Consider the following 22,221-nt stretch of genomic DNA (forward strand, 5'->3'; position numbering starts at 1 on the left):
GCCTGGCTGGCGCCCGCCGCCGCCGCCCCCCCCCCACCTCCGGCGCTGGCCCCGGCCCCGGCCCCGCCGCGCCTCAGCCGCCGCCAACAAAGGGACGCGGCCGACCCGCTCCGTCACCGCGCGCCGCGCACGCACGGCACGTCACGCCGCGACGCGTGACGCGTGACGCGCCGCGCCTGCGCGGCGGCCGCCATCTCCCGTTCGCCGCGCCGGGAGCCATCTTGAGTGCGTGCCACACCCCCCCGATACACACACCCCCCCACCCCCCGCCCTGTCCGCCGGCGCCATCTTGAGTGCGGCGCGGCGCCATCTTGAGTGCGGCGGGGGCGGGGGGGCGTTTACTGGCTTCCCCCGCTACCGACCCGGGTGTAGGCGCCGCGGGATGGCGGGGACGTGTGGTGGAGGTGAGGGCGCGGAGCCCCTCCTGAGGTGCCCTGTCAGCCGAGCACGGAGGGAAGGCCCTCAGTGCCACCCTTACATAAAGAGTGGTGCAGCACCAGTGGGGAGCGACTTGTGAGGGAAACACGAGGGAAATGTGAGGGAAAGTGGATTGTCCTGCCTCAAAATCAGAATAAAATTGCACTGAGACTCTCCAGGCAGAAATCTGTGTGAAGCTGTGGGATAAACGTGTACCCACCATCCCTGGAGGGGACCCCAGCCGTGCCGGGTGGCATCTCTTGAACTCAAGCTCTGGTCAGCGGAGATATTAATATCCAGTCTTCACAGTAGTGCCAGGCTTGATTCCCTTTGTTCTCTGTTAATTTGGCATTTTGCAGGGGGGAAGAATACACGTGAGGGACTTCATCGCCGGACCACAGACAGACCTTTTTCACTCCTGCGGACAGCTGGGGCCGAGCTTGGCATTGGAGAACGCTCCGAGCAGGTCAGGGACGTGGGGCCAGTGCTGTTCCCAGGTGGCCTTGTCCCTGCCAGGGCCTCTCGTGCGGACACCGAGCGGCCAGCGAAGGGCAAGGCGGACATCGGCGTGCTGCAGGAGTTGAGCACCCTTCGCCTCAGCTTTCCCTGCCGTCATGGCAGCATGGCCAGGGCAGCTCTGCTTCCAGTATCAGCCGTGCTCGGCCTGGTACGGGGGAGGCGAGCTGGGCTTATTGTTTGCAGCCGTTTGGGGAGCACGAGGGACTCTGGTTGGCTTGGAAACAAGGCTGCAGCCTGGCCCAGAGGAGAGCCAGCTGCTACCAAACCCTCTGCTGCTATTCACTGCAGATGCGAGAAGCCAGCACAGCCCTGGGAGGGCTCCAGGGCCACCTTCTCTACGACAGGGCGCTAATCCTCCACTTCCTCACGCCCCGGGGAATCATTTCTTCCCTGGGTGAAGTGGGGCCATTCTGATGTGGTGACATTATTCACCTGCTCCACCCGGATGAAGATGCCCCCCGCGCCTGGAGGGCGGGGGAGACTCAGCCTGGCGGTATGCAGCGTAGGTGTGACGAGTTTCATCAGCTCTTTGGGGTGAGAGTCACTGGGGCGCTTTGTGTTAGGTCAGCACCCGGCGCAGCGGGATCCTGCTTCCTGCTCCTGCTTCAATACAAATACCTTGTGAAACAGGCAGAAAATTAGAAGCCACCTCCAAAAGGGCGTTTATTTTCTGCTGGAGCACAGAAAGCATAATGATGGCTGCAGCGACAGGGGTTTAAGCTCAGGGTGACGCAGGCAGGTGCCCTTGGGTATCCGAGCAGATTAAGTGTCCGATGTCCTGGGTAGATGCCTCTCAAAACACTGCTGGGTACCAGTCTGCATCTTCAGATAGACAAGCAGCCTCAAAATTACCTCCGGGTATTTCGCAGCATTACAGCCGCTTCCAGCAAGCTCACTACAGTCGCAACTGCCCGCTGTCATCCCCGAACAGTCGTTGTGCAAAGCCGTCCCCATCACGCAGCCAGGGACAGCCTGCGGTCCCCGAGCTCTGCTCTGCCCAAGTTAGGAGGGGTGCAGGGGGGTGTGGGCCGGGCACGCAGGTTGCCTCATGCCAAGCTACCTAGTAAATAAAGCCAGTTCCCTAATTACCCTACTTATTTGGAATGGCAAGGGCCGGGGCATTAATCATCCTGCCCTACATAAATATAAATAGCACCGGCTTTGTTCAGCTCCGGACTTACCAGCTGGACATTTGCCAGGCTGGTCCCACCTCACACATCAAGCCTCAGGGGCTCAGATGGTCACCGCGGGTCCTCACCCTACGCTTCGTCCCTGAAGGGGGACTGTGTGTCACCCCCTGGGACTCTGTGCTAGCACTGTCCTGCCCAGCTGGTGACATGTCCAGCTCCTCACCAACAAGTGAGCAGGCATGAGCTGGCGTGGGGCAGCATATCTGCTCACCGGACCCCAAGGAGCCAAGAAAGGCGTTGACCAGACAGCTGGGTTTTGCTTTATCAGAGCTTTGCAGCTTCCCAGAGCCTACGCTTGGCTGCAAAGCCGGGTCCAACCCTTCGCCGGGGTGACCTTCCCCTCCGGGACGGGGTTATCAGTGTGTTTGGTAACGAGTTTTTCCCCTCCGGCCGACCGGGAGCACCCCGCCGGCCCCGGGCTGGCTGTGGCGGTGCCGGGGCACGGGCAGGGACCGGCCGTCCCCCGGGTGTCCCCCGACATCCCAGCCGCGGGTATCCGAACGCCTCCCCGCTGCCCTCTCCTGGCCCCTGCCGAGGCTGCAGAGCTCCCGAGCCCGGAGCCTCGGCGCAAAGCCCTGCCAGATGAGCTACTAGGCACCAAGCTAAGGCCATTGCCTCCCACAGCCCTTCAAACACGAAAGGGAAGAGCCATCCTTCAGCAGGACAGAGCACAGCCATTTAGAAACACAGTTAAACCTCCTTGGGCACCCAACTGTTTTCCTTTCTCATATAATCCCAGTAATAAACATATATAAACAGTGATGGGATCTTCCTCGCGTCATCCCGCAGACATGGGAAGGCAGTTCTCCTCCTACGGTCTGGGCCTGATCTTTTCCCGCAGGAGATCAGCACTTTGCTGCCGGTTACTCCTCACTTAAAACACTAATACTTCTCAAAAATACTCTTTGGTATGAAATTTTAGCCACGCCTTTTGCAAAAGGTCTTCCTTTCATTACAAAGTTTCTGACCCAACGGTCACATATGGAACCCGGAGCACCCACCAGCTCCCGGTAGATGGTTGGCAAAAGGCACCTGAGAAAAGCAGGGCTGCTGCCTTCAGCTCATCCCGAGGGGATCTGCGCTGCCTCTGGGGATTTCAGGACCCCAGCTACCGAAGAAAGCTGAGAACCGCTCTTCTACCCACTCTGAAAAATGATTTAGATCTCCATAGGCACCTGGCACTTTTTCATTTTATTCTTGCAAGAGCTTAATTACCCAAGTGATTCTAGTAACTGTTAACGCTGAAGCTGACAAGAATAAAATATCGTGTTGCAATCACCTTGCTCCATGAAGTTAAGCACATCCTTACGGGATTTATGGGAGCAGGGCCTCTGTGTATGAGGAGTTTGTCACCGCACATCCACAGGCTCTGATTGATTCCAGCTTAGCCTCGCAGCCATGATTGAGAGCAGCCAGGGACGGCAGCCACAAATACTCAGCCTCCACAATAACTCACAGCATCTCCCCGTGACAAGCCCCATTTTGCAATACCAAAATGCTGCAAAAATGCTGGTGCCCCACGCCACAACCACCCCTGGGCTCCTGCACTAGGAAGTTCGCCCGTGGATTCGGGGTGAGCCTCCCATCTCACCCAGCCTCCCTCCTGCTCCACCACTCCTTGAGCCAGGTGGGATCTCCGGAAAAAGCCCTTCTCCTCCATCACTGGAGACACGTGGAGCTCCTGCACTGGGAGAAAGGAAATCCAGGAGATTTCTAGATACCTTGGGTTTGATTTTGGGTGCCTGCACACCCATTAACAACCTCAACTGCAAGCGTGGGCTAAGATGACTGTCGGATCACTGCTGTTTGTTCAGTTGCCCCAAAGCTGTACGAGCTGGAGATAATCCAGAGGAAAAAAGGCTTTGCAAATAATACCAATAGTGCAAACACCACCAGGCTGAGCTTGAATCAGGAACCCAAATCCTTCAGACTGATTAACACATCTCACCTCAAGCTTTTTCCTTAAACTCCACTTTTAAGTTCATAATTGTTGAAATATTTCTACTCGCTGAGACCCGCTCCTGCCTGCTCACTCTGAATCTCCTAGGCCTCGCTCCCCTTACACGTGCTCTCCCATCTGAAGAGGTCCCTTCTGCTCAACTCCATCTGTGCTGAGAAATTCATTTACCACGTGCATCTGCTAAACTGTTCAATGGCAGCATCTAGCGTGACACGCAGTGGTCAAGGTGGAAATATAGAGATATGAAAACGAGTCATCTTGTGCTTTGAAAAGTGCTGGGATACGTGCTTGTGGCTCTGAAAGCAGCGTGCTGTACACCAGTCTGCTTCAGCCCCCGAAAGCATGGATGTTCCCAATGAGCTGAGCTGTTAGTGAAGTATCTGGCTGATAAAAATACCCTGGACATCCTTTTAGGGTCATCTCTTGTTTAGGATCTTCTTTGTGCATGTGCTAATGCTCCACCAATCGTCTCTCCTGACTTTTGCTGGGTGCTTAAATGTGAGCACCTCTCTGCTCGATGAAATGGGTGCTGGTACCTTGGCCTCTCCAGCTCACAGTTCGCAGCGTTGGGGCTCAAAGGGACATTGCTTTCCCTCTCATCACTCCCTTGGGGACAGGTATCTCTGGCAGAGCAGCGAGAGGCTGGGAGACTCACCCATTCTCCTATGACACTCAGTTTGGTTTTGGTAGAAAGCCCCAGCTCAGGACACAGCACAGCGAGGCCTGCCGCTGCTGCTTGGTGTGCCCATGTCCACAGCAAATTTTGTGGGAGTCACTCTGAGAAGAGCGATGTCACACCCAAGGAGGAAATGTGTCCTTGCCATCCCACCTCCAGGGAGCATGTCCTCCATCTGCACAGAGCAGCTACAAGCTGGAACAGCAGATACATCAGTATCAACTTGTGCAGAAGGCTTGCTCCCTGCCAGCACCTGCGTGACACCACGCTGAGCAATATCATCCCTGAAATACGGAGATGTGCAACAGGAAGGTACACCTCCAAAGACGCAGCACATGCTGACCCTTACTCCAGCCCAACCAGCACTACAAATAAGGTCACGTCAACATTGCATGGCTGCAACCCACATAGTTGCAATCCAAATACCATAATTATTTTACCAAGGACGGAAGGGGCGGTAAACAAGCAAACGGAGCGAGGAATTTTGCCCAGAAAGCCTCTGAGATACCAAAATTCAAGTCAGAGGTCTACAGGCAGTTGCAGGCGTTTCCAGAAGATGATCTGTGTTTTCCAAAGCCCTCTTCCAGCCAGACCACCAGCAGTCCCCTGACCTGGGAGCTAGCTTCATTCAGGAGCGAGTGTGCTTAGACAGTGTTTGGCTCAAAGAGCAAAGCAAACAGAAAAGTCATGCTCTGTGAAGGTTTTCATGAATGGCTTCCTCCATTCCCCTTTCACTGGCTCATATGCTTCTCACCAGCAGAGAAATCTGTATGCAAATCATCCTCCTGATTAAATGCAGAAGCAGCCAACGTTACAGGGAATTAGGCAGCATAATAAATGCATTTATACCTTAAAAAAATGCTGTGGAACAAGGAACTGCAGTGACAGCCCAAAGGCCACCTTCATGCCCCGAAGGCGAACAAACCAGGAAGACCGAAGTGTGACACCAGCCAGATTTTATAACAATTTATGTCAGAACAATGAATTTGGATTTCTACCAAATTCATTATTGGCAGTAAGCAAGTAATTCAGCAGAGCCCTGGTGCAGCGCACTTTTCTGCAGAGTCTGCCAGCAAGCTGGCTTCCAGCTCTTGCAGTCAAAGAGGTGACAAGAGGGGTTTGCAGGTACCTCCCACAAAGGCTCTCACCTGCCTGGGGCAGTGCGATGTTCTCAGCCCCCAGCTTAGCCCCGTGCACTGACATCAAAGTGCCTCTGAGCCGGTACATCCCTGCTGTGGGGCTGGTGACCCGGGTTAGGGCGAGTGGAGGTGCGGTGGGGGAGGACAGGTAAGCTCTGAACCTTGTGTCTCCGTGTTTACTCCCTGCTTGTTCCTTGCTGAACTAGCCTGAAGAGGCCAATCTTCCCAGGTGGATCTATCACCCTGGAGATATGCTCCGAGACCACAAACTGGTCTATTGAAGAGTACTGAAGAGCATCAGCAACTTCTGGCTACTGCTGCTCCATGCCCGATGCAGGACAGTGTGTAAACTAGTTTCTTTTAGCCAAGCTCCAAAGTTAAGCACATGCTTAAGCAGTTTTCTTGCATAAAGATGCATTCCCGAATCAGACTGTTAGTCTAGATTAATGCCGGCCAGCTACAGATGAACTTCTCTGAGTCATTCCCTGGAGACATCAGGCCTCCTAAAATAGCAACAACAACAGAATCCATAGAAAGGCTTGAATATTTCGACTGAAAGCTATCATCACAATGCTTTACGTAAGTGTGGCGAACACGCCACCCTCCCCAGACTGAAATAAGGATTCGCTTCAGGCCAGGGCACTTTCGCATTTCGGTCTCAGACGCTGGGAAGCGCAGCCCTGCCGATGCTGCTGACATTGCCTGATGCAACACACTCTCTTATTTTTTTTCTTCCCCTGCAATTTTAATACAGTGAAACTACTTGAGGAAAAGTCCAGAGATACTGGAATCAATCAATGTTGTCAGAAAAGTGGTGGCAACAGTTGGCGCTTCAGAGGTTTGCATGGGGAAAGGCAACAAACCCTGTTCAAGACCGTGGAGGCTTCGTGTAGACCGGCAGCAGCCTTGAGACAAGTGGAAGAAAACTTGAACACAAAGAATGACAGGGGCCACTTTCCCAGATGTCCAACACAGGTTGAAACATAGGTGTTCTCCTCCACATCCCTTCTTGCCGTGTGATGTGGATGGAGACAGAGAAGGGCCAACGTCCTGGAGCAATGATGCTGGAGTCAGAAGAATCATGAGGCAGCAGCTTGGCACGTGCCGTCATGCTGAACTGGGGTCCTGCCACATCTCCAGAGGGAAAACAAGGAACAAGTGAGGATTGTAGGGAGCCTGAGGGCACCAACAGTCCTCAGTTGCCCCAGTCAGCCTCACCTGGGACCTCCACCCATGACCCATTGCTCCAGGAGCTCTATTTAAGCTGAGGTCTGGGCAACTACTTTTTTTTCTTGGGTTGTCCTGTAGGTGTATCTGTTCTTAGGCTTTCCCAGATTGATCTTAGAGTTATCTTGGTGCCTTGCTTTTACTGGGTGACGCCTGGACTGTTGATGGGCCCCATTGGTGCCACCAGCACCACGCTCTGCTTGCCTGGCTGTGGGGCTGCACCCAGCTGGTAAGCTTGTTGCCTGGCCCATGTTGTGCCTGTCCTTGGTTCCTGGTTCACCTTCCCTTAGGTGGGTGGGTGGTCTTTGTTGTTCTACAGGGTCATAGAAGAAGGATGCAGTGCTGTGTAGGTGTTAAGCTCATGGCAACACCATCTGGCTCTCTTTGGCCCCATTCCTGATGGAGCCCACCTCCCTTATCCTTAGGTGACCCTTAGTCCCCTGCCTGCCTTCCCCCACTTGAGATCCCCTATAAATTTTCATCAGTCTCATGAAATTTCCCCAATCCTGTTTAGACCCAAACCTAATTGTGATCCCCTCCTGCTGCTTGGCATCCCCAAAACCTTCACTGGTACCTCGCAGGCCTCCTTCAACCCTAGTGAGCACCTTCCTCCGTCCCTCTCCAACCCTCCTCTCCACCCCCACTGAAATTCCCCTATGTCCTCCCAGCTCTTCTCCGTTCACCAGCACTCCCCAGCTTTCTGCTAGTGGTTTTGTAACCTGTGACAGCAAGTTCCTTGAGGGTTTTTCTGCAAAATACTTTTTTCCTGTTGACCCTGGTTCTCTCTATGCTGCTCATGGGAGGGACAATCCTGTAAATTCCTCACCAGACCCTTCCATGGCTGCGTCCTGCTCAGGCAAAGTGGTTTTTCATCTTGTGCTAGTGTGATGGGGCTATCTCCCTTATTGTGCATTCTCCCATGGCAATTGTTTAATTTCCTGCTTGCTCCCCATGCCTGTGGCTTGTCTCCCGGCACTCCTGATAGTTTGGAGTTTTCTGGCGGCTTCACTGCTTGCTCAGGAGGGCTGGGACAGCAGTTTTTTAATAATTTGATGGAGCTGGTTCCTGTATAGGAGCAAGTAGGGTTGTGCTGGCAATTAGATGGGTAAGACCTGGGCTTAAAGGTCCTTATTTGACTTGGGAATTGCTGAGGAATGCAGAGCTGGGAGGGAAGAGGCAAAATAAAGAGTTCATCTAAGGTTGAGCTTTTCCTTGCAAAAGCCAAACCCTGCGTGGAAGGCATCTCTGCAGCACTTCACTGTGAGGCTCCACCATGGGATAAAGCCCTTTTTTTGTACAACCCAACCAATGTTTCACCTGCCACCTATATAATACCACTGGAAGCCTGTGCAAGGGCTGATTTACATCCAGGGTCATTCATTAAAATGCACGGTACCAAGGAGAGATGCCAAAACCCAAGGTGGATCCAAAGCATGTGCACGTTCAGTCACACAGCTGGAAAGCGGTGGAGGTGAAATACGTGTTTTACATCATTAATCTTCTCCTCAAACTCCAAATCAAGCTGCTGAGACTCGCCAAGGGCACCCTCTGGCGGCAGGGAGCATGGCGGAGGGACTCTAAATTTTGAGGGCCGGGGAAGAAACGACCCTCGGCAGGGAGCTTGAGGGTTTTGTGGATTTATTTAAAAGTAAAGAGGCGCTTGCTTGAGTAAAGCCACTCCCGGCCCGGGGTGAGAGCTGGCGGCCGGCCGCCTGAGGGGGCTCTGAGGGCGTTTGTGGCCCGGGGGAGGCGGGCCCGGCCCCGCGGGGCCGAGCTGCCATTTCGCGGGCGTCCCTCCCGCGGCGGGCGGCGCCGCCCCCTCCCTCAGGCTGCGGGGCGCGACATGGCGGCGGTGGGGCGGGCGCTGCGGCTGCTGCCGCTGCTGGCGGCGGCCGCGGTGCTGCTGGAGCCGGCGGCCGCCGTGTGGCCGCAGCCCCAGGTCGAGGGCTACCCGCCGGGCCGCGGTCGCTGCTCGCTGCCTCCCCGCCGGTTCCGCTTCGCTTACGCCGCCGGCTCCGCTGTGGGGCCGGGCTGCGCCGTGCTGGAGGCGGCCTTCCAGCGGTACTGGGCGCTGCTCTTCGCCGCCGCCCGCCCGACCGGTGAGGCGGGGCGGGGGCTGCCGGCGGGGCGGGGGGCTCTGCGGCCCGCTGGAAGGGCGGTTGACCCTTTCACGTGTGGCTTTATTCTTTAACCCCCCCCCCCAACCCCAACCCCTCGTTTATTTTGGGGCTCAGACCATGGGGTTTGTGTGGTGGTCTGCTTTTTAACCTCCTTATTTCCTCAGTTCAGCGGGGGCTGGTGGCGAGGGGAGGTGGTGGCTGTGGTCTGATGGCGCGGTGGCTTGAATTGAGTCTCGTAGCAAAGGGCAGCGTTGCGCTCGTACGTGGACGTCAATGCCTGCGGCACGCACGTTTTAAAATAAAATCTAATCCTGTTTGGCACAGTGAGCACTAGTTGTCTTCCATTTCTTTCAAGGAGTTAGGCTTTTGCTATCAAGAGTTTGCTCTTTCTATCTCATTTTTTATCTCCTTCAGATCGTGTTTCAGCTCCGCAGCACTTCGTTTTGCTTCCTTTTCTTGCAGCTGCAGGGAGAGCTGCTGCTGCCGGTGTTGCAATTGCTCCAGCTTCAGTGCTCTTTGCTCGTCTTGGCTCTTCCCTTTTCTAGCAGTTCTTGGTATCCAGTGTGAAGCTTTACCTTGAGGAAAGACTTTTGTTGCTTCATGTGTGTTTCTTCCAAGTACATATTCGTGCCGTGGGGTTCTCTCTGCCGAAGTTAAGCTGCTACGCATCCCAAGGCAGCATGGCTTTTCTGGCAGAGATTCATCCTGAAATTGTAGGGTGAGATGAGGAAAGGCAAAAGCTTTGAGAGCCTGGGCTTGATTTGTTGACAGGTTGTAAAGGTTTCTTGCACCTGGACTTCTTGATAGCACCCATTGCATGTCTGGGGTGAAATGCAGGAAATTCTCTGGCTGCATTTGCAGAGGCAAACACAGGCTGGGGAGCCGGCCACGCACGGATGCTCAGTGCCTGCGTGGGTCTGCGGCAGCCTGAAGTGCTATATCTGGGGAATATGAAATGCTTCATTCATCAAAAAGAGCTAGTAACTCTGCCTCCAAGCATTTTAAATGCCAGTGTGAACTCTGCCGCCACTGATCAAAGCAGAGAAGGGTAACAGTGTTGGAAGCCGCTTTGCTTCGTCTGGAGCGTGTCGTGCTTTGACAAAGGCAAGTTTGAAACACTGAGAAGAACTGTTTGGCTTATTTTATTTCTTCAACTCTTGTAAGTAGCAATAGAAATAAATCTTGATTTGGGAGCTGAGAAGACTCCTCTTGTTTCTTTTTTGCTGCTAGGAGCTAAACTTTAAACAGCTGATACAGTTATTCACATTTTCCTGTTCCTCTTGGAGGGGAAATATGACCATCACATCAAGCAATTTTGTGTGATCTCGAGATCGAGCTTATACTCATCACTTTCCATACACCCTGCTTTATGACACTCAAACTACACAATTAATTTTAGGGCTTTTTTCCCTCTTTGCCTTCCTTTTTTCTTTAAAGATGGGTGGTTAGTAAGAACAGGCAATGGAAACCCTGGATGGAAAGAAATAGGTTCTATTAATAGAGAAAATAAAAGGCAGAAACCATTTTCTGTCTGTTTCGGAAAGCTGCTGTGTCAATTCAACAAGCAAGCAAGATTATGTCCAAATTCTGCATTCATCCTGGACTTCAAGCATGAAAACAGAGACTAGTTTAAGTTAGGAGGGACATATGAGGGTCTTTGGTCAAGCCTCTGCTCAAAATAGGGCCAAAGCTGGAGTTAGAGCCAACTTTGCAGTTGGGTCAAGCTTGTCAGGGCTGTGTCCAGCTGAAATTGTGGTATTTCCAAGGATGGAGAACTGACCCCTTGCTGAAGTGTTTGACCACCCTCAAGGTAAAGAATTTTTTTCCTTCTCTCTAGTTGGGATTTCCCTTGTTGCTTTTCCCTTGTCTCTTGTCCTTAAGCTGGGCAGCTCCTAAACGAGTCCAGGAGACACCCAGGACCCTGTGTGGAACTCAAGCCAGGACCCTCCATCTCTGATGTCTTCCTGCTGCTAACCTGCTGCAGTCATTGCGTTAGCGTCCTTGTCTTCCAGTCTATGACCGTAATTAACTTGACATGTGCCTTCACAGTGCTCTTTTAAACCATGAACTTCAGCCTTTGTGGTTGATGTGTCACTGATCCCTGCTGCACCCATCTGCATTGCCTTCTAGGTGTGATAGTGGTGGTGCCTGCCTGCTCCTTGTCCAAGGAGGCCATGTTCGGGTTTGGCAATGTCTCCCTGGGCGGGTTTAAACGTGGTGTGTGGTGGTGGGACCAATTCTGTCGAGGCTTCTCAATAGAATGAGTATTTCCCGTGTCCCCAGGCTTGAGAGTGGCTGTCCCTGGTGAGCTGCTGTCTTGCCAAGCAGAGGGAGCAGGTCTTGCTGTGCTGGTGTGCCAGCTCTCACATCTGCGAGGTTGCCTTGGCTACCGGCTCGTCTGTAATGGAGAGGAAAGCTCAAAACAGAGGGCTATCTTCAAGCCATTTCCCTTTTCTCTGCAGAGGTTTCGCCATTCCTTCCTGGAGAAATGTGGGGGTTCTGGCTCCTGCGAGCTTTGGAGCACAGGCTCTCTGCATTTCACCCGAACACTCGTGGTGCCATGGTCTCTCTGAAGTCTGCTTGGTGCCTGGCTTCTGACCAGGCTCACTCAAAGCCAAGATTTTTATTTTTTAGTGACCATATTGAGCATTGGCTGTTCCTAGGAATGCTGTGGGGGTGTAGGCGTGGACCTTGGCTGTGATTAGCAGGGTCCCACCCTGCTAACCCATGCTCCTCCTGGCCAGAGACTGCTGTGATAGACCCATGCGTCTCAGCGAAGGCTGAACACGTCCCTTTTGGGTTGGGGGAGTGACTCCAGTGAGGACTCGGGCCTGTGCATCCTTGGAAGTGCTCCTTCACATAGGGAAGCGTGGCTAGAGTTCCCGCTTGGGGTCTGAATGTGACTGGGTTTATTTTTCTAGCAGCTGCGCCTGGGACCTGCTCTGCAGAAGGTGAAGCCTTTCTGTGCTGGGTGAGAGTTTTTGGTGGCCTCTAACTCAGCCCAACTCTGCAGTATGCTTGGATTCATTCTCCACCCTTTTTTACAGGGTTTCTTTGCCCTTTCTAAGAAGTGTGGGTAGGGTAGCAGAGCTGTTGGGTTTGTGCTTTTTTCCTGGTGCTGCGAGAGTTTGGAAACATGAAGCTCTTCACCCCCACTGGGTAAGATTTGAGTAGTCGCAGCTGTAGCTTAGAGCAGGGGCTGGTGTCCAGGAAGCCTTGGGTGCTGCTACTAGACCACACTCTGATGTCTCTCCTCTTCTGTGTGCTCCTTTAAGCTCCACTGCGAAGCCTTCCCTGGGGGGCTTCCTCACCAGCGGACCTTCTCCGTGCTGAAGGTTAGGGTCAGCTCATGTGCTCCTGGTTGCCTGTGTTGATAGAAACCCCTGCTTAACACCCCTGTGCCTGCTCTGGGGTGAAGGGGGGGGTGTCCGTTTCTGCCACGTGTATTAAAAGTCCATGTACTCCTGCGCCTCCATGGCTAGCTGGATTGGGAGGATGGCGATGGACTGGAAGGAGGGAAAAGAGCAAGGATGGGGTTGATGTCCGTGGTCTGTGTCCTTTGCAGAGAATGAGCCATCCTGGGGGATGCCCTGCACTCAGCTCCTGGTCTTTGTTGCCACACCGGGCTGTGATGGGTTTCCCAGCCTGGACTCCAAGGAGAGCTGTAAGTATAGAGGTTGGGAGCAGGAGTGACTGGAGCAGGAGCGTGGCTGTTTCTGTGCCGGTTGGAAATAGCACTTTGCAGCACTTACCCCCAATTTCAGGGAGCCAGCCATCCTTACTGTGTTATTGAGAAACTGGGGAAAGGAGGGAGCAACTTACCTGAGGATGCTGATAAAGCAGTGGGAGAAGTTTAAAACAAAAAAAAGAAACCCCAAAATCTGTTCTCTGGGATCCCAGGGTGCACTCCTGTATCAAAACTCCTGCCTGGTGCTGCTGCTACCCTGTAGCTGGGGCTGTCGTGGCCCGTAGCAGCGTGTGATGGAGCGTGGGACCTAATGCCAGCACCGGCCCCTCTGATGCTGTGTTTCAGATAAGCTGTCTGTCTTGGAAGGCTCCTTGCTGCTCTCTGCGGATGCTGTCTGGGGAGCTCTCAGAGGTGAGGTGTGCTTTCTGTGGGGCATTCCCGCTTTCCCTGCCTCAGGCCTATGGGGATGTCTCTCTCTGCCTCTCTCTTTCTGTAGACTTATTTGTTAATTGAGCTCTGTTCCTTTGGGGGAATCTGTGCTGAGAAAGGGACTGTGTGTGGTTTTTCTGCAGGCCTGGAAACATTCAGCCAGCTCGTTGGGAGAGATGAGAACGGCACGGTGAGTCCTGGCCTCATCTCCTGGGGGCAGTCAGCTCTCCATAATGCTCCTGCCTCCGTGGGGACAGGCTGAGGATTGCTGGGATGCTCGGGGTGAGGGGGGTACCAGCAGTGCAGGACAGCCTTGCCAAGGGCCAAGTAGAGATTCATGAATCCAGCCAGAATCCTGCCTTCTGAGCGAGTAAAGCATTGCAGCTCTTTCTGGCTAGCTTGCACCCTGGGTAGTGAGGGTACCCCTCCTTGTCTCACCAGCCCTGGGGGACAAAGGTAACCCTGATTGTCTCCTGCTAATGGCTGTGTTGCCCAAAGCCCTGCTCACTTCTTCCTCATGTTCTCTGCGTGCAGTACTACATCAACAAGACAGAAATTGTGGATTTTCCCCGCTTCCCTCACCGGGGACTGTTGCTGGACACCTCTCGTCACTACCTGCCCCTGAGAGCCATCCTGGAAACTCTGGTAGGGTGCCTGTGCTGGGAGGCGAGGTGGTTTAGTTTGGTGTCCCTTCCTCTGGAACAACTGAGGGCTCCTTGAGTGGCCTGGAGGGCTTTTGGGGTTTTTTTGTGTTGCTCCTTTCCAAAGATCCTAGGAGCTGTCTAATGCATAGGCCACTGCATCTACATCTCATTGAGGAAGAGCTTGTCAAACCTAGGCTTTTGGAACAAAACCAGCTTGCTTGTCCCTAGATGAAGCAGCAGGCTGGGGTGGGATGCTGCGTGACCTCAATTCTTAATACACAGACGTGCATCATGGAAAGATGCTGCTGTGCTGTAGGTCCTGCCCAGTGCCCATGGCTGGGTTTGCTCCCGGTGTAACTCTCAGCTGCCTCGATTGAGTGATTTCTCAGCTCCCTTTGTAAATAGGATAAGGAAGAAAACCCTGAGGGGTACCTTGGATTCTTGCAATCCAGATTACTTTTCGAGGCTGGGTTGTTTCTGAGGCAAGGGAAAACACTGGCTTCATCCCAGCCACGTTAGATATAGGTGGGTGGTGGTTCTATGTTCTTCCCAAGCAGAATTAAACTTCCAGGTCTCCACCATTGGTTCAGTTATAGGGAGAGCAGGGATTTTATGGTGAGCAGAAGCACTACTGGCCCTCTGCAGCTCTTTGTGGTGCTGGTGTGTTTGAAGGGAGGTGTCTGAATTCGTCTTGGATCCTGGGGAGCATTTGAGGACTTTGCTTTCTTTGTCCTTTTGGAGCACAAGGACCTTGTCCCCTTTCTCTGGCAAGTTGAGTGACCTTTCAGAAGGGACAGGGCATGTTCATCTTTGTTCCTGTTCCTTTCCAGGATGTCATGGCTTACAACAAGTTCAATGTGTTTCACTGGCACATTGTGGACGACCCGTCTTTCCCCTATGAGAGCTTGACCTTCCCAGAGCTCAGCAAGCAGGTAACCCACCCTGATCACCATGTAGCGCGCAGCCCAGGGCGAGCAGATCCCTCCCTCGGCACCTGAGCAAGGCTCTGAGATTTTCTGTGTTCCCCCAGGGAGCCTTCAATGCTATGACCCACGTGTACACAGCCAGTGACGTGCAGACAGTGATTGAGTACGCCCGGCTGCGTGGCATCAGAGTCATTGCAGAGTTCGACACTCCTGGGCATACCCTCTCCTGGGGTCCAGGTGAGGACCAGACCCTGCCTGCTGCTGCTGTGAGGAGAGTTGTAGTTGTATGGGCGGGAGGAAGGGAATCTGCAACCTGGATGCCAAAAGCCAGGTGTGGGCAGCTGTGTCCCACGGGCTGGCTTTGAGGAGGAGCAGAGCATCGTCTGGGGGAAGTAGGACCCAATGGTCCGACTTCTGGAACAATGTTCAAAGGGAAAAAGTTTCCATCTCTTCTTGAGTCCAAGCTGGGTGACTTTTTGGGAACACCTGCTCTGCCAAAACCAACATTATGGGCAATTGCAAGCATCTTGCGTTTAAGCAAGCTTCCTTGCTCTGCTCAGCTGCGTGCCAGTCCTGACACGCTGCTCCCTGCTCCAAGGACTGCAAGTGTCTCCTCTTCCGTGTCTGGAAGCGCGAGAAGCTCCAGGAAAACGTTGCCTTGGCTTGCTCTCTCCTTCCCCTGCCTCCAAATGCCATGGCCCACACTGGAGTACACCCTGTGCACGTGGTCGCAACCAAAACTGTGGCTGCTGCCCTTCCCTGTCTGCAGCGGGTGCATGAAGCTGGGAGAGGGTGTGGGGGACTGCACCATCATTATCTTTCCCCAGCAGGTCTGTGTGTGGTTTCCCACAGGAATCTCCCCAAAAAAGCAGTGGGGAGAGATACCAAGGAGAAACCTGGGAAGGATGGAAACTAGCATCCTGCAAGGATTTGTTGTGTCTGTGTCCCATCCTCAGAGTAGCTGTTGCAGGGGGGAAAGGGGTGTCCAGCCTAAAAGGCTTGAGCTCTGATCTCACTTGGAAGTGTGTGTTTGGGGCAGTAGTGGATGTGCGTGGGGGGAGCACAAGATGAGCGCAGAACACAGATCCCTCCCCATCAGATCAGGCTTCCTGAGCCAGAGATCATGTTTCTGCTGCTGTGATTGTGTCTTGTGTGCCATGCCCAGGTCTTCTGTCTTCACAGCTGGCACTGGGCCGTGCTGAGGAGGGTCTGGGGGGTTATACGGTGCATATGGCCACATTTACCCCCTTCCTCACTGTCCTGTGTTTGTTACGAGCCAGGTGCTCCGGGCCTCCTGACTCCCTGCTATTTGGGCAAGGATCCTTCTGGGACCTATGGGCCCATCAACCCCATTCTTAACAGCACCTACCAGTTTGTGACCAGATTGTTTCAAGAGGTCAGCACTGTGTTCCCAGACTTCTTTCTTCACCTTGGTGGTGATGAGGTGGACTTCACCTGCTGGTGAGTCTGAGATCAGTCTGGATGGGGATTGGGAGGAAAGTATCTGGGACTGGAGTCCCAGCCCATTGCTTCTTGGTCATGATCATCTGCAGATCTTTGGTGTCCTGCTCTCCCAGGCTCTGTGTGTTGGTGCCTGGGGTTTCTGTGTGCATGGTGACACTCGCTGTGGGAAGCTGCTGGTGCTGGTACAGCCACAGCTCTTGGAATGCATGGGCTAGCCTTGGACCGATGTGGGAAGGACTTGGCCGTGTCTTGGCTTTACTCCAGAGCTTGGGTTGCAGTGCTTTTATTCTCTTCTCTTCGGTACACAGGAAGTCCAATCCGAAAATTCGTGCCTTCATGAAGGAGATGGGCTTTGGTGAAGATTACAAAAAATTAGAGTCGTTCTACATCCAGAGGTAAGGATGGTTGCATCCTGGGCCTGCAGCTGCAGTATGTGACCAGCACAAATGTCTTCTGGTGTCTCAGGGACACCAGATCTCCTTTTCAGGAGCATGCCCGTTCCGGCCTGTCTCCCTGACCCCAAAGGGAGTAGCCTAGCTGCGTTTTGTTGGGAGATTGACCACAAAAAAGCCTGGGGCTGAGGAGAAAGCAGCCCCATAAGGGGCCGTGCTTTCTCCCTTCTCCTTCAGAAGTACCTTCACGTCCCACTGTGGGTGTTGGGAATATTGGGGCTGCTGCTTTGGCTGTATGCAACCAGCAAAGAGAGGGGAGTGTAGTTGGAATGACCCAAAACTCGATGCTCTTTCCGCTCCAGGCTTCTGGATATCATCTCTTCCCTCAGCAAAGGTTACATCGTGTGGCAGGAGGTCTTTGACAATGGAGTGAAGGTGAGAGCTGCCTGCTTTCCCTAATGTAGTTGCCTGTGCTGGGGTGAACAGCACCAGCACCCCAGCCAGATGCACTGGTGTGCTCTGGTGGTGCCGTGCTGGGGGCGGCAGGGGGTACTCTGTTATGGGACTGGGCTTGGTCTTGAGATGGTGCTGCCAGTGAGCTGCCCTCATGGTGGCTTTGTCACACTGCTGTCAATGGTCTCTTCCCTCCATATATACGGGTGTATATACACCTGTAAGAGGCAGGTTTTACCCCTGCCCAGGACACTCTGCAAATGGGCTTATCCCTCCCTCTGCTTCAGCAAACCAGATGGGAAGTGGCTCAAAAGTCAAGCCAAAGTCTGCTTCAGTTTGCCTTTGAGGGTGTTCGGAGCTGTGGATGGGTCAGAACACTCTGCTTGCAGGGGCAGGTGCTCTTGTTGTTGCACTGATCCCATGCATGGGGTTCACTTGTGCTCTTCAGGTGAGGCCAGATACCATCATCCACGTGTGGAAGGAGAACTCCATCCCGTACATGGAGGAGATGGCGAATGTCACCAGGGCTGGCTACCGGGCTCTGCTCTCTGCCCCCTGGTACCTCAACCGCATCTCCTATGGGCAGGACTGGATGGCAGCCTACCAGGTGGAGCCCTTGAAATTCGAAGGTGTGTTCCGTGCATCCCCTTCCCGTATGGCAGCTGACTTGTCACTCGGAGGTAGCACCAGGGTTGGCTGTCTTGCTAATCTGTTCTCTCTGCTGGCGTGAAGGTGCTTGAGGGACTGTGTCCTTTGTTCCTGTGCTATGTCCTGTTCCCTTGCTGCCAGCAGAAAACAACTCTGCTCTCCCCCAGCCTGGGGTTTGAAGCAGAGGCTTCCAGAAGGGCAAATTACTGCCTCCGTAGCTGAGCCACTCACTGCTGTTACAGGCGCCTCTGTGGGCAGGGCGCTAAGTCACCCTGTTATTTTACAACACCCCATCACCTGAATGCTGTGTCCTCTGGCAGGCAGCCCTGAGCAGAAGGATCGGGTGATCGGCGGAGAGGCGTGCATGTGGGGCGAATACGTGGACGTCACTAACCTGGCCCCCAGGCTCTGGTAAGGGAAGCCGTGGGGAGGTTAGCTCGAGTCGCGTGGGGCAGGGCTCAGGCCCCTCTCCTTCACCACTGAGCGACGTGTGCCAAATGCTGCAGGTTTGGTCCGCACGTGGTGCTTGTCCCCGTCTCCTGGCAGCGCCTCTGTGCTAGTAACAGCTTCGCTGAGGCTTAAATGAGGGTTTGTAAGACTAATGTGATCCTGTACGACCTGCTGCTGCAACCAGTATGTGTTCATTGCTGGTCTCTCTTGTCACCCGGTACGCTCCTGATCCACATGTCTCTAGGACTGGATCTTTTGATATACAGAAGCCATGTGCCTTTGTGTGGTGAAGGACTTCGTTCGGGAAAGTGTTTGGGAGCTCAGGGCTTTGTGCAAGAAGCTTTCGAAATCCCCCCTGACCCGACTGCCTCTTGTCCCTCGTTCCTCAAGGCCGAGAGCTGGGGCCATAGCCGAGAGACTGTGGAGTAACGCGACTGTCAGGGACCTGCAAGATGCCTACGTGCGGCTGGCCGACTTCCGCTGCAAGCTTCTCGGGTAACCGTCCCTCCTCGCAGCCGGATGCCGGCTCATGGGGACAGTGCAAAGGCCACCCTCTCCGGGATTTGACCCTGGGGAGGGCAGCGAGGGTGAAGTGGGCTTTCCTTGGTGCAAAGTGACCCTTGTTTTTATTGAAAATCCCGAGCCTTTCTCCTGCCTGTGTGTGGGCAGAGCTTGCTTTGTGCAGTGCTGGAAGAGAGCCCCTGCTGCCGGCGTGGGCTGGTGGCTCTGCTGAGGAGAGGGCTTTGTGCCGAGGAAGGGGGACCCGTCAGCTATTGCCACTCCTCCTGCAGCACCAGCTTCCCCAGGAAACCTGCCCTTTCCCCGTGCTCCTACACGTGAGCAAAAAAACAAGTCTATAAGTGCAGGATGAAAATGGCTTCCTCCTTGTCACACCTGAAACGATGGCCACCCTGCGCTCCTTGAACCACTCAAACCTGACCGTGGGCTCTGCCTGTGCCCTCTGCCTAATGCCATCTCTCTGCTCTCTTTCCAGGCGTGGTGTCCAGGCGCAGCCTCTCTACATAGGATACTGTGAAAATGAATTCGGTGGGTTTTGAAGGGAGAATCTTGCTGCCCTCGGTCACTGTGCACGCAGAAGGAATGATCCCTCTCTCTCAAAAGCTGCTGGCTTGGCAGAGGGACCCCTTCCCACCCCCAGCTTCTGCTCTTGCTTTGTTGCAATGAACTTTTTTTTTTCCTTAGTGTGCACTCTTCACCTCTTTTTCTATTTTTATTTCTTTAAATCTATAAATAAATGACCCCAAAGAGGAAAAAAGGTGCCTTTTCATGCTCAGCTGGAGCTTGGGAGACCGTGCAAGGGTTATTGTTAGCAGGAGATGGGTAGGGCTTGCTCCAGAGATGCCGATGTAGGAGCATCATTCCGGTGGCTCCAGAGCTTGTTGGGTACCTGCTCAGCTGGATAAACGGTGTTTAATCTCTGCCATTATCACAGACTCCGTCCCTGCAGAGAGAAGGTGATGAAAAGGTGCGGGCTCCCCCAGTTTTTTCACCTTGACCTCCCACCGTCTGCACCTGGACAAGGCACTACCTGTGCTGGGACAGGTGACACCCCACCTTGGGTTTGCTTCTGTGGCCTTCCATGCACCAGCGGTCAACTTTGTGGTGGTGGTTCCTCTCCTTGTCTCTCTCTCTTCTCTCTCTGCCTATGTCCAGGCAGAAGGCTTGCTTGCAAGCCACTGTCTCTGCTGTCCCAAACTCTGTCTGCAGCCATCTCCTCCTCTGGCTTCTCCTGAGAAGAAGACAGCCTGAAGCCTCTCCAAGGAGACCTTGCAAACCTGCTGTGAGCGGCGTGTAGATATTACGGAGTCACTGCTCAGCTCTTCAGTCAGCTGTTGCGTCTGCTCAGGATTTGGCCAACTGATCAGTCCTCCTCCTGCACTGTTGTCCTTAGGGTGGGGAGCTCAGCTCCAGGTCTCCTACATCCAGAGGCGTTTGGTTTGGATAGTATCTTCCTTGGAGAAGAGAGCGGTGGTGCTGCTGTCCCGCGGAGCTGGGACAGTCGTGGTTCTTGTCCTTTGATGGTTGGGGTTGCCGCACTGGAAACCCTGTCCAGCTGGAATGGGGTGATCTCTTGGGGAGAAATCCTGGCTGAGGGGACTGTTGTACATGTGTCTCGGTCTTAAATGAGTGAGATCTGTTGTTATGGCTGGAAACCTTTTAGTGTTGAACTTTAAATTAAAAATACAGTATTAACTTTGCATTAAAAATATTCAGAAATTGTCAAGTCTTGCACTTCTTTACCCTCCTGTGAAAGGATACCCAAACACTGTTCCTCTGGAGTGATACATCTTAAAGGGGGGAAAAAAAGCTTGTGAAGCCCAGCCACCCCGGAGCAGGGAAATTTAGCCAGATTTGGGGTAGAGGGATTTTCCACCCCGCCCCCCCCACTTGGGTTGGGAGGGGAAGGGCTGCCTTCCTGTATCCTGAGGGAAAACGCTTCCCTTGGCTTTGGGAAGCATCGCTCTACAGCGTGAGCACCTCAGGTATTTGCGGAGCAGAAGCTTTCTCTCCTGGTCCAGGCGGGTGGCCTCCAGCGCTTTAGACCTGGGCATCTGCTCCACCTCTGCGTGGCCGCTTCTGCCTGGCTCTGCCCGCAGCCACACCAGGGGAAGGACAGCTGAGACGCCGTGGTTCGCTGCCGGGCTGCAGTGCTTTGGGCTCCGAGGGGGTGCCAGGCACGGAGGAAGGGGGTTAGTACCCACGGCCCTGCTTCCCGGGGGGTCTGCGCCAGCATCTCCCGCAAACCACCGTCTTGGCTGCTTTCACCCTCGCAAAGGCCGGGATCCCTGTCGGCGGGGAGGGAGCACCCTGCTTTCCTCTGCCGCGGCCTCGCCGCGCGGCCCGTTCCTTCCAGAACATCTATTTTGGTCGCGTAAAACTTGCCGGGGAGCAGAGGAGAACAGGCAGTGTGTGAATCACTCGGGGCCAACGGGTTTAAAAATAAACCCAAGCGGCGGTGAAGAACAGCCGCTGAGCCCCCGGATTTCGGCAGGATTACGCTCCGCGCCTCCAAAACCCACCCGTGGGTGCCCACCCTGGGCGCTGTCCCCGTCCAGTGGGTTTTACTGCGACACGCTTGCGTATGTTTGCATATGCTTGCACGCGCACGCTTGCAGGCGTGTGCATGCGCCGGCATGTACGTGCACGCTTGCAAACACATGCACATGCTTGCACACACATGCGTATGGGTCCTTGCAAACGTGCACTCGTGCACACGCGTGTACACACATGCACATGCACGCTTGCAAACACATGCACTCGTGTACGTGCTTGCGCACACACGCGCACTTGCGCACACATGCAAATGCATGCACACGCTCACACGCCATTGTACAGGCTTGCAACACGGGCACGAAGCTGCATGTGCCCGTGCACACTCTTGCATGTACTTGCATGCATGTGCACATTCTTGCAACCACGCGTACACACTTGCAGCACATGCACGTGCTTGCACACACTCGCACACACTCACACACACTTGACCGTGCATGCATGTGTGCATGCTTGCACATGCTTGCACACACTTGCACAAACATGCACATGCTTGCACAGACTTGCACAGGCTTGCGCACACATGCACATGCTTGCAACATACGTGCACGCGCTTGCACACTCTTGCACACACCCCCCTCATGCTCACACACGCTTGCACACACCTGCACGCGTGTGGCAGCGTGCTGGGGAAGCCGGGCACCCCCAGCCCAGCTGCTGCTCTGGGAGTAATTAATTAACGACAGCACCAGGTATTAAAGCCGTTCGGTCTAATTACAGATTTTTTGGGGTGGCGCAGGGGGTGCAGGAGGGAGGCGCTCCCCCCCCACCACCATCTGGGGCAGCCCCAAGGGGACTATCGGGGCA

General features: G+C 54.2%; 1 protein-coding gene and 1 long non-coding RNA gene across 2 annotated transcripts; one reads left to right on the forward strand and one right to left on the reverse strand.

The window, feature by feature from the left end:
• Nucleotides 1–1,586: 1,586 nt before the first annotated feature.
• On the reverse strand, nt 1,587–2,373 carry LOC128151197 (uncharacterized). The gene is made up of 2 exons (XR_008238299.1): nt 2,118–2,373; nt 1,587–1,758 (listed from the first exon to the last, which is right to left on the reverse strand). It is a non-coding gene; the product is annotated as an uncharacterized LOC128151197 (long non-coding RNA).
• A 6,565-nt stretch (nt 2,374–8,938) lies between these two features.
• HEXA (hexosaminidase subunit alpha) lies at nt 8,939–20,587 on the forward strand. The gene is made up of 15 exons (XM_052808287.1): nt 8,939–9,227; nt 12,814–12,912; nt 13,282–13,347; nt 13,509–13,555; nt 13,900–14,010; nt 14,840–14,941; nt 15,040–15,172; nt 16,216–16,396; nt 16,708–16,794; nt 17,154–17,226; nt 17,693–17,873; nt 18,213–18,303; nt 18,733–18,837; nt 19,337–19,389; nt 19,796–20,587. The coding sequence occupies exons 1-15, from the start codon at nt 8,972–8,974 to the stop codon at nt 19,819–19,821; spliced, it is 1,611 nt and encodes a 536-aa protein (XP_052664247.1). The 5' UTR covers nt 8,939–8,971; the 3' UTR covers nt 19,822–20,587.
• The last annotated feature ends 1,634 nt before the right edge of the window (nt 20,588–22,221 follow it).

This window comes from Harpia harpyja, chromosome 14 (assembly GCF_026419915.1).
Source record: "Harpia harpyja isolate bHarHar1 chromosome 14, bHarHar1 primary haplotype, whole genome shotgun sequence".
NCBI lineage: Eukaryota > Metazoa > Chordata > Aves > Accipitriformes > Accipitridae > Harpia > Harpia harpyja.

Excerpts from the sequence above, each read along its gene's own strand:
- HEXA (XM_052808287.1), top strand. The coding sequence starts at position 8,972 with ATGGCGGCGGTGGGGCGGGCGCTGCGGCTGCTGCCGCTGCTGGCGGCG. Across the intron at positions 14,011-14,839 it reads GAGCCATCCTGGAAACTCTG|GATGTCATGGCTTACAACAA; the intron begins GTAGGGTGCCTG and ends GTTCCTTTCCAG. Across the intron at positions 18,304-18,732 it reads AACCTGGCCCCCAGGCTCTG|GCCGAGAGCTGGGGCCATAG; the intron begins GTAAGGGAAGCC and ends TCGTTCCTCAAG.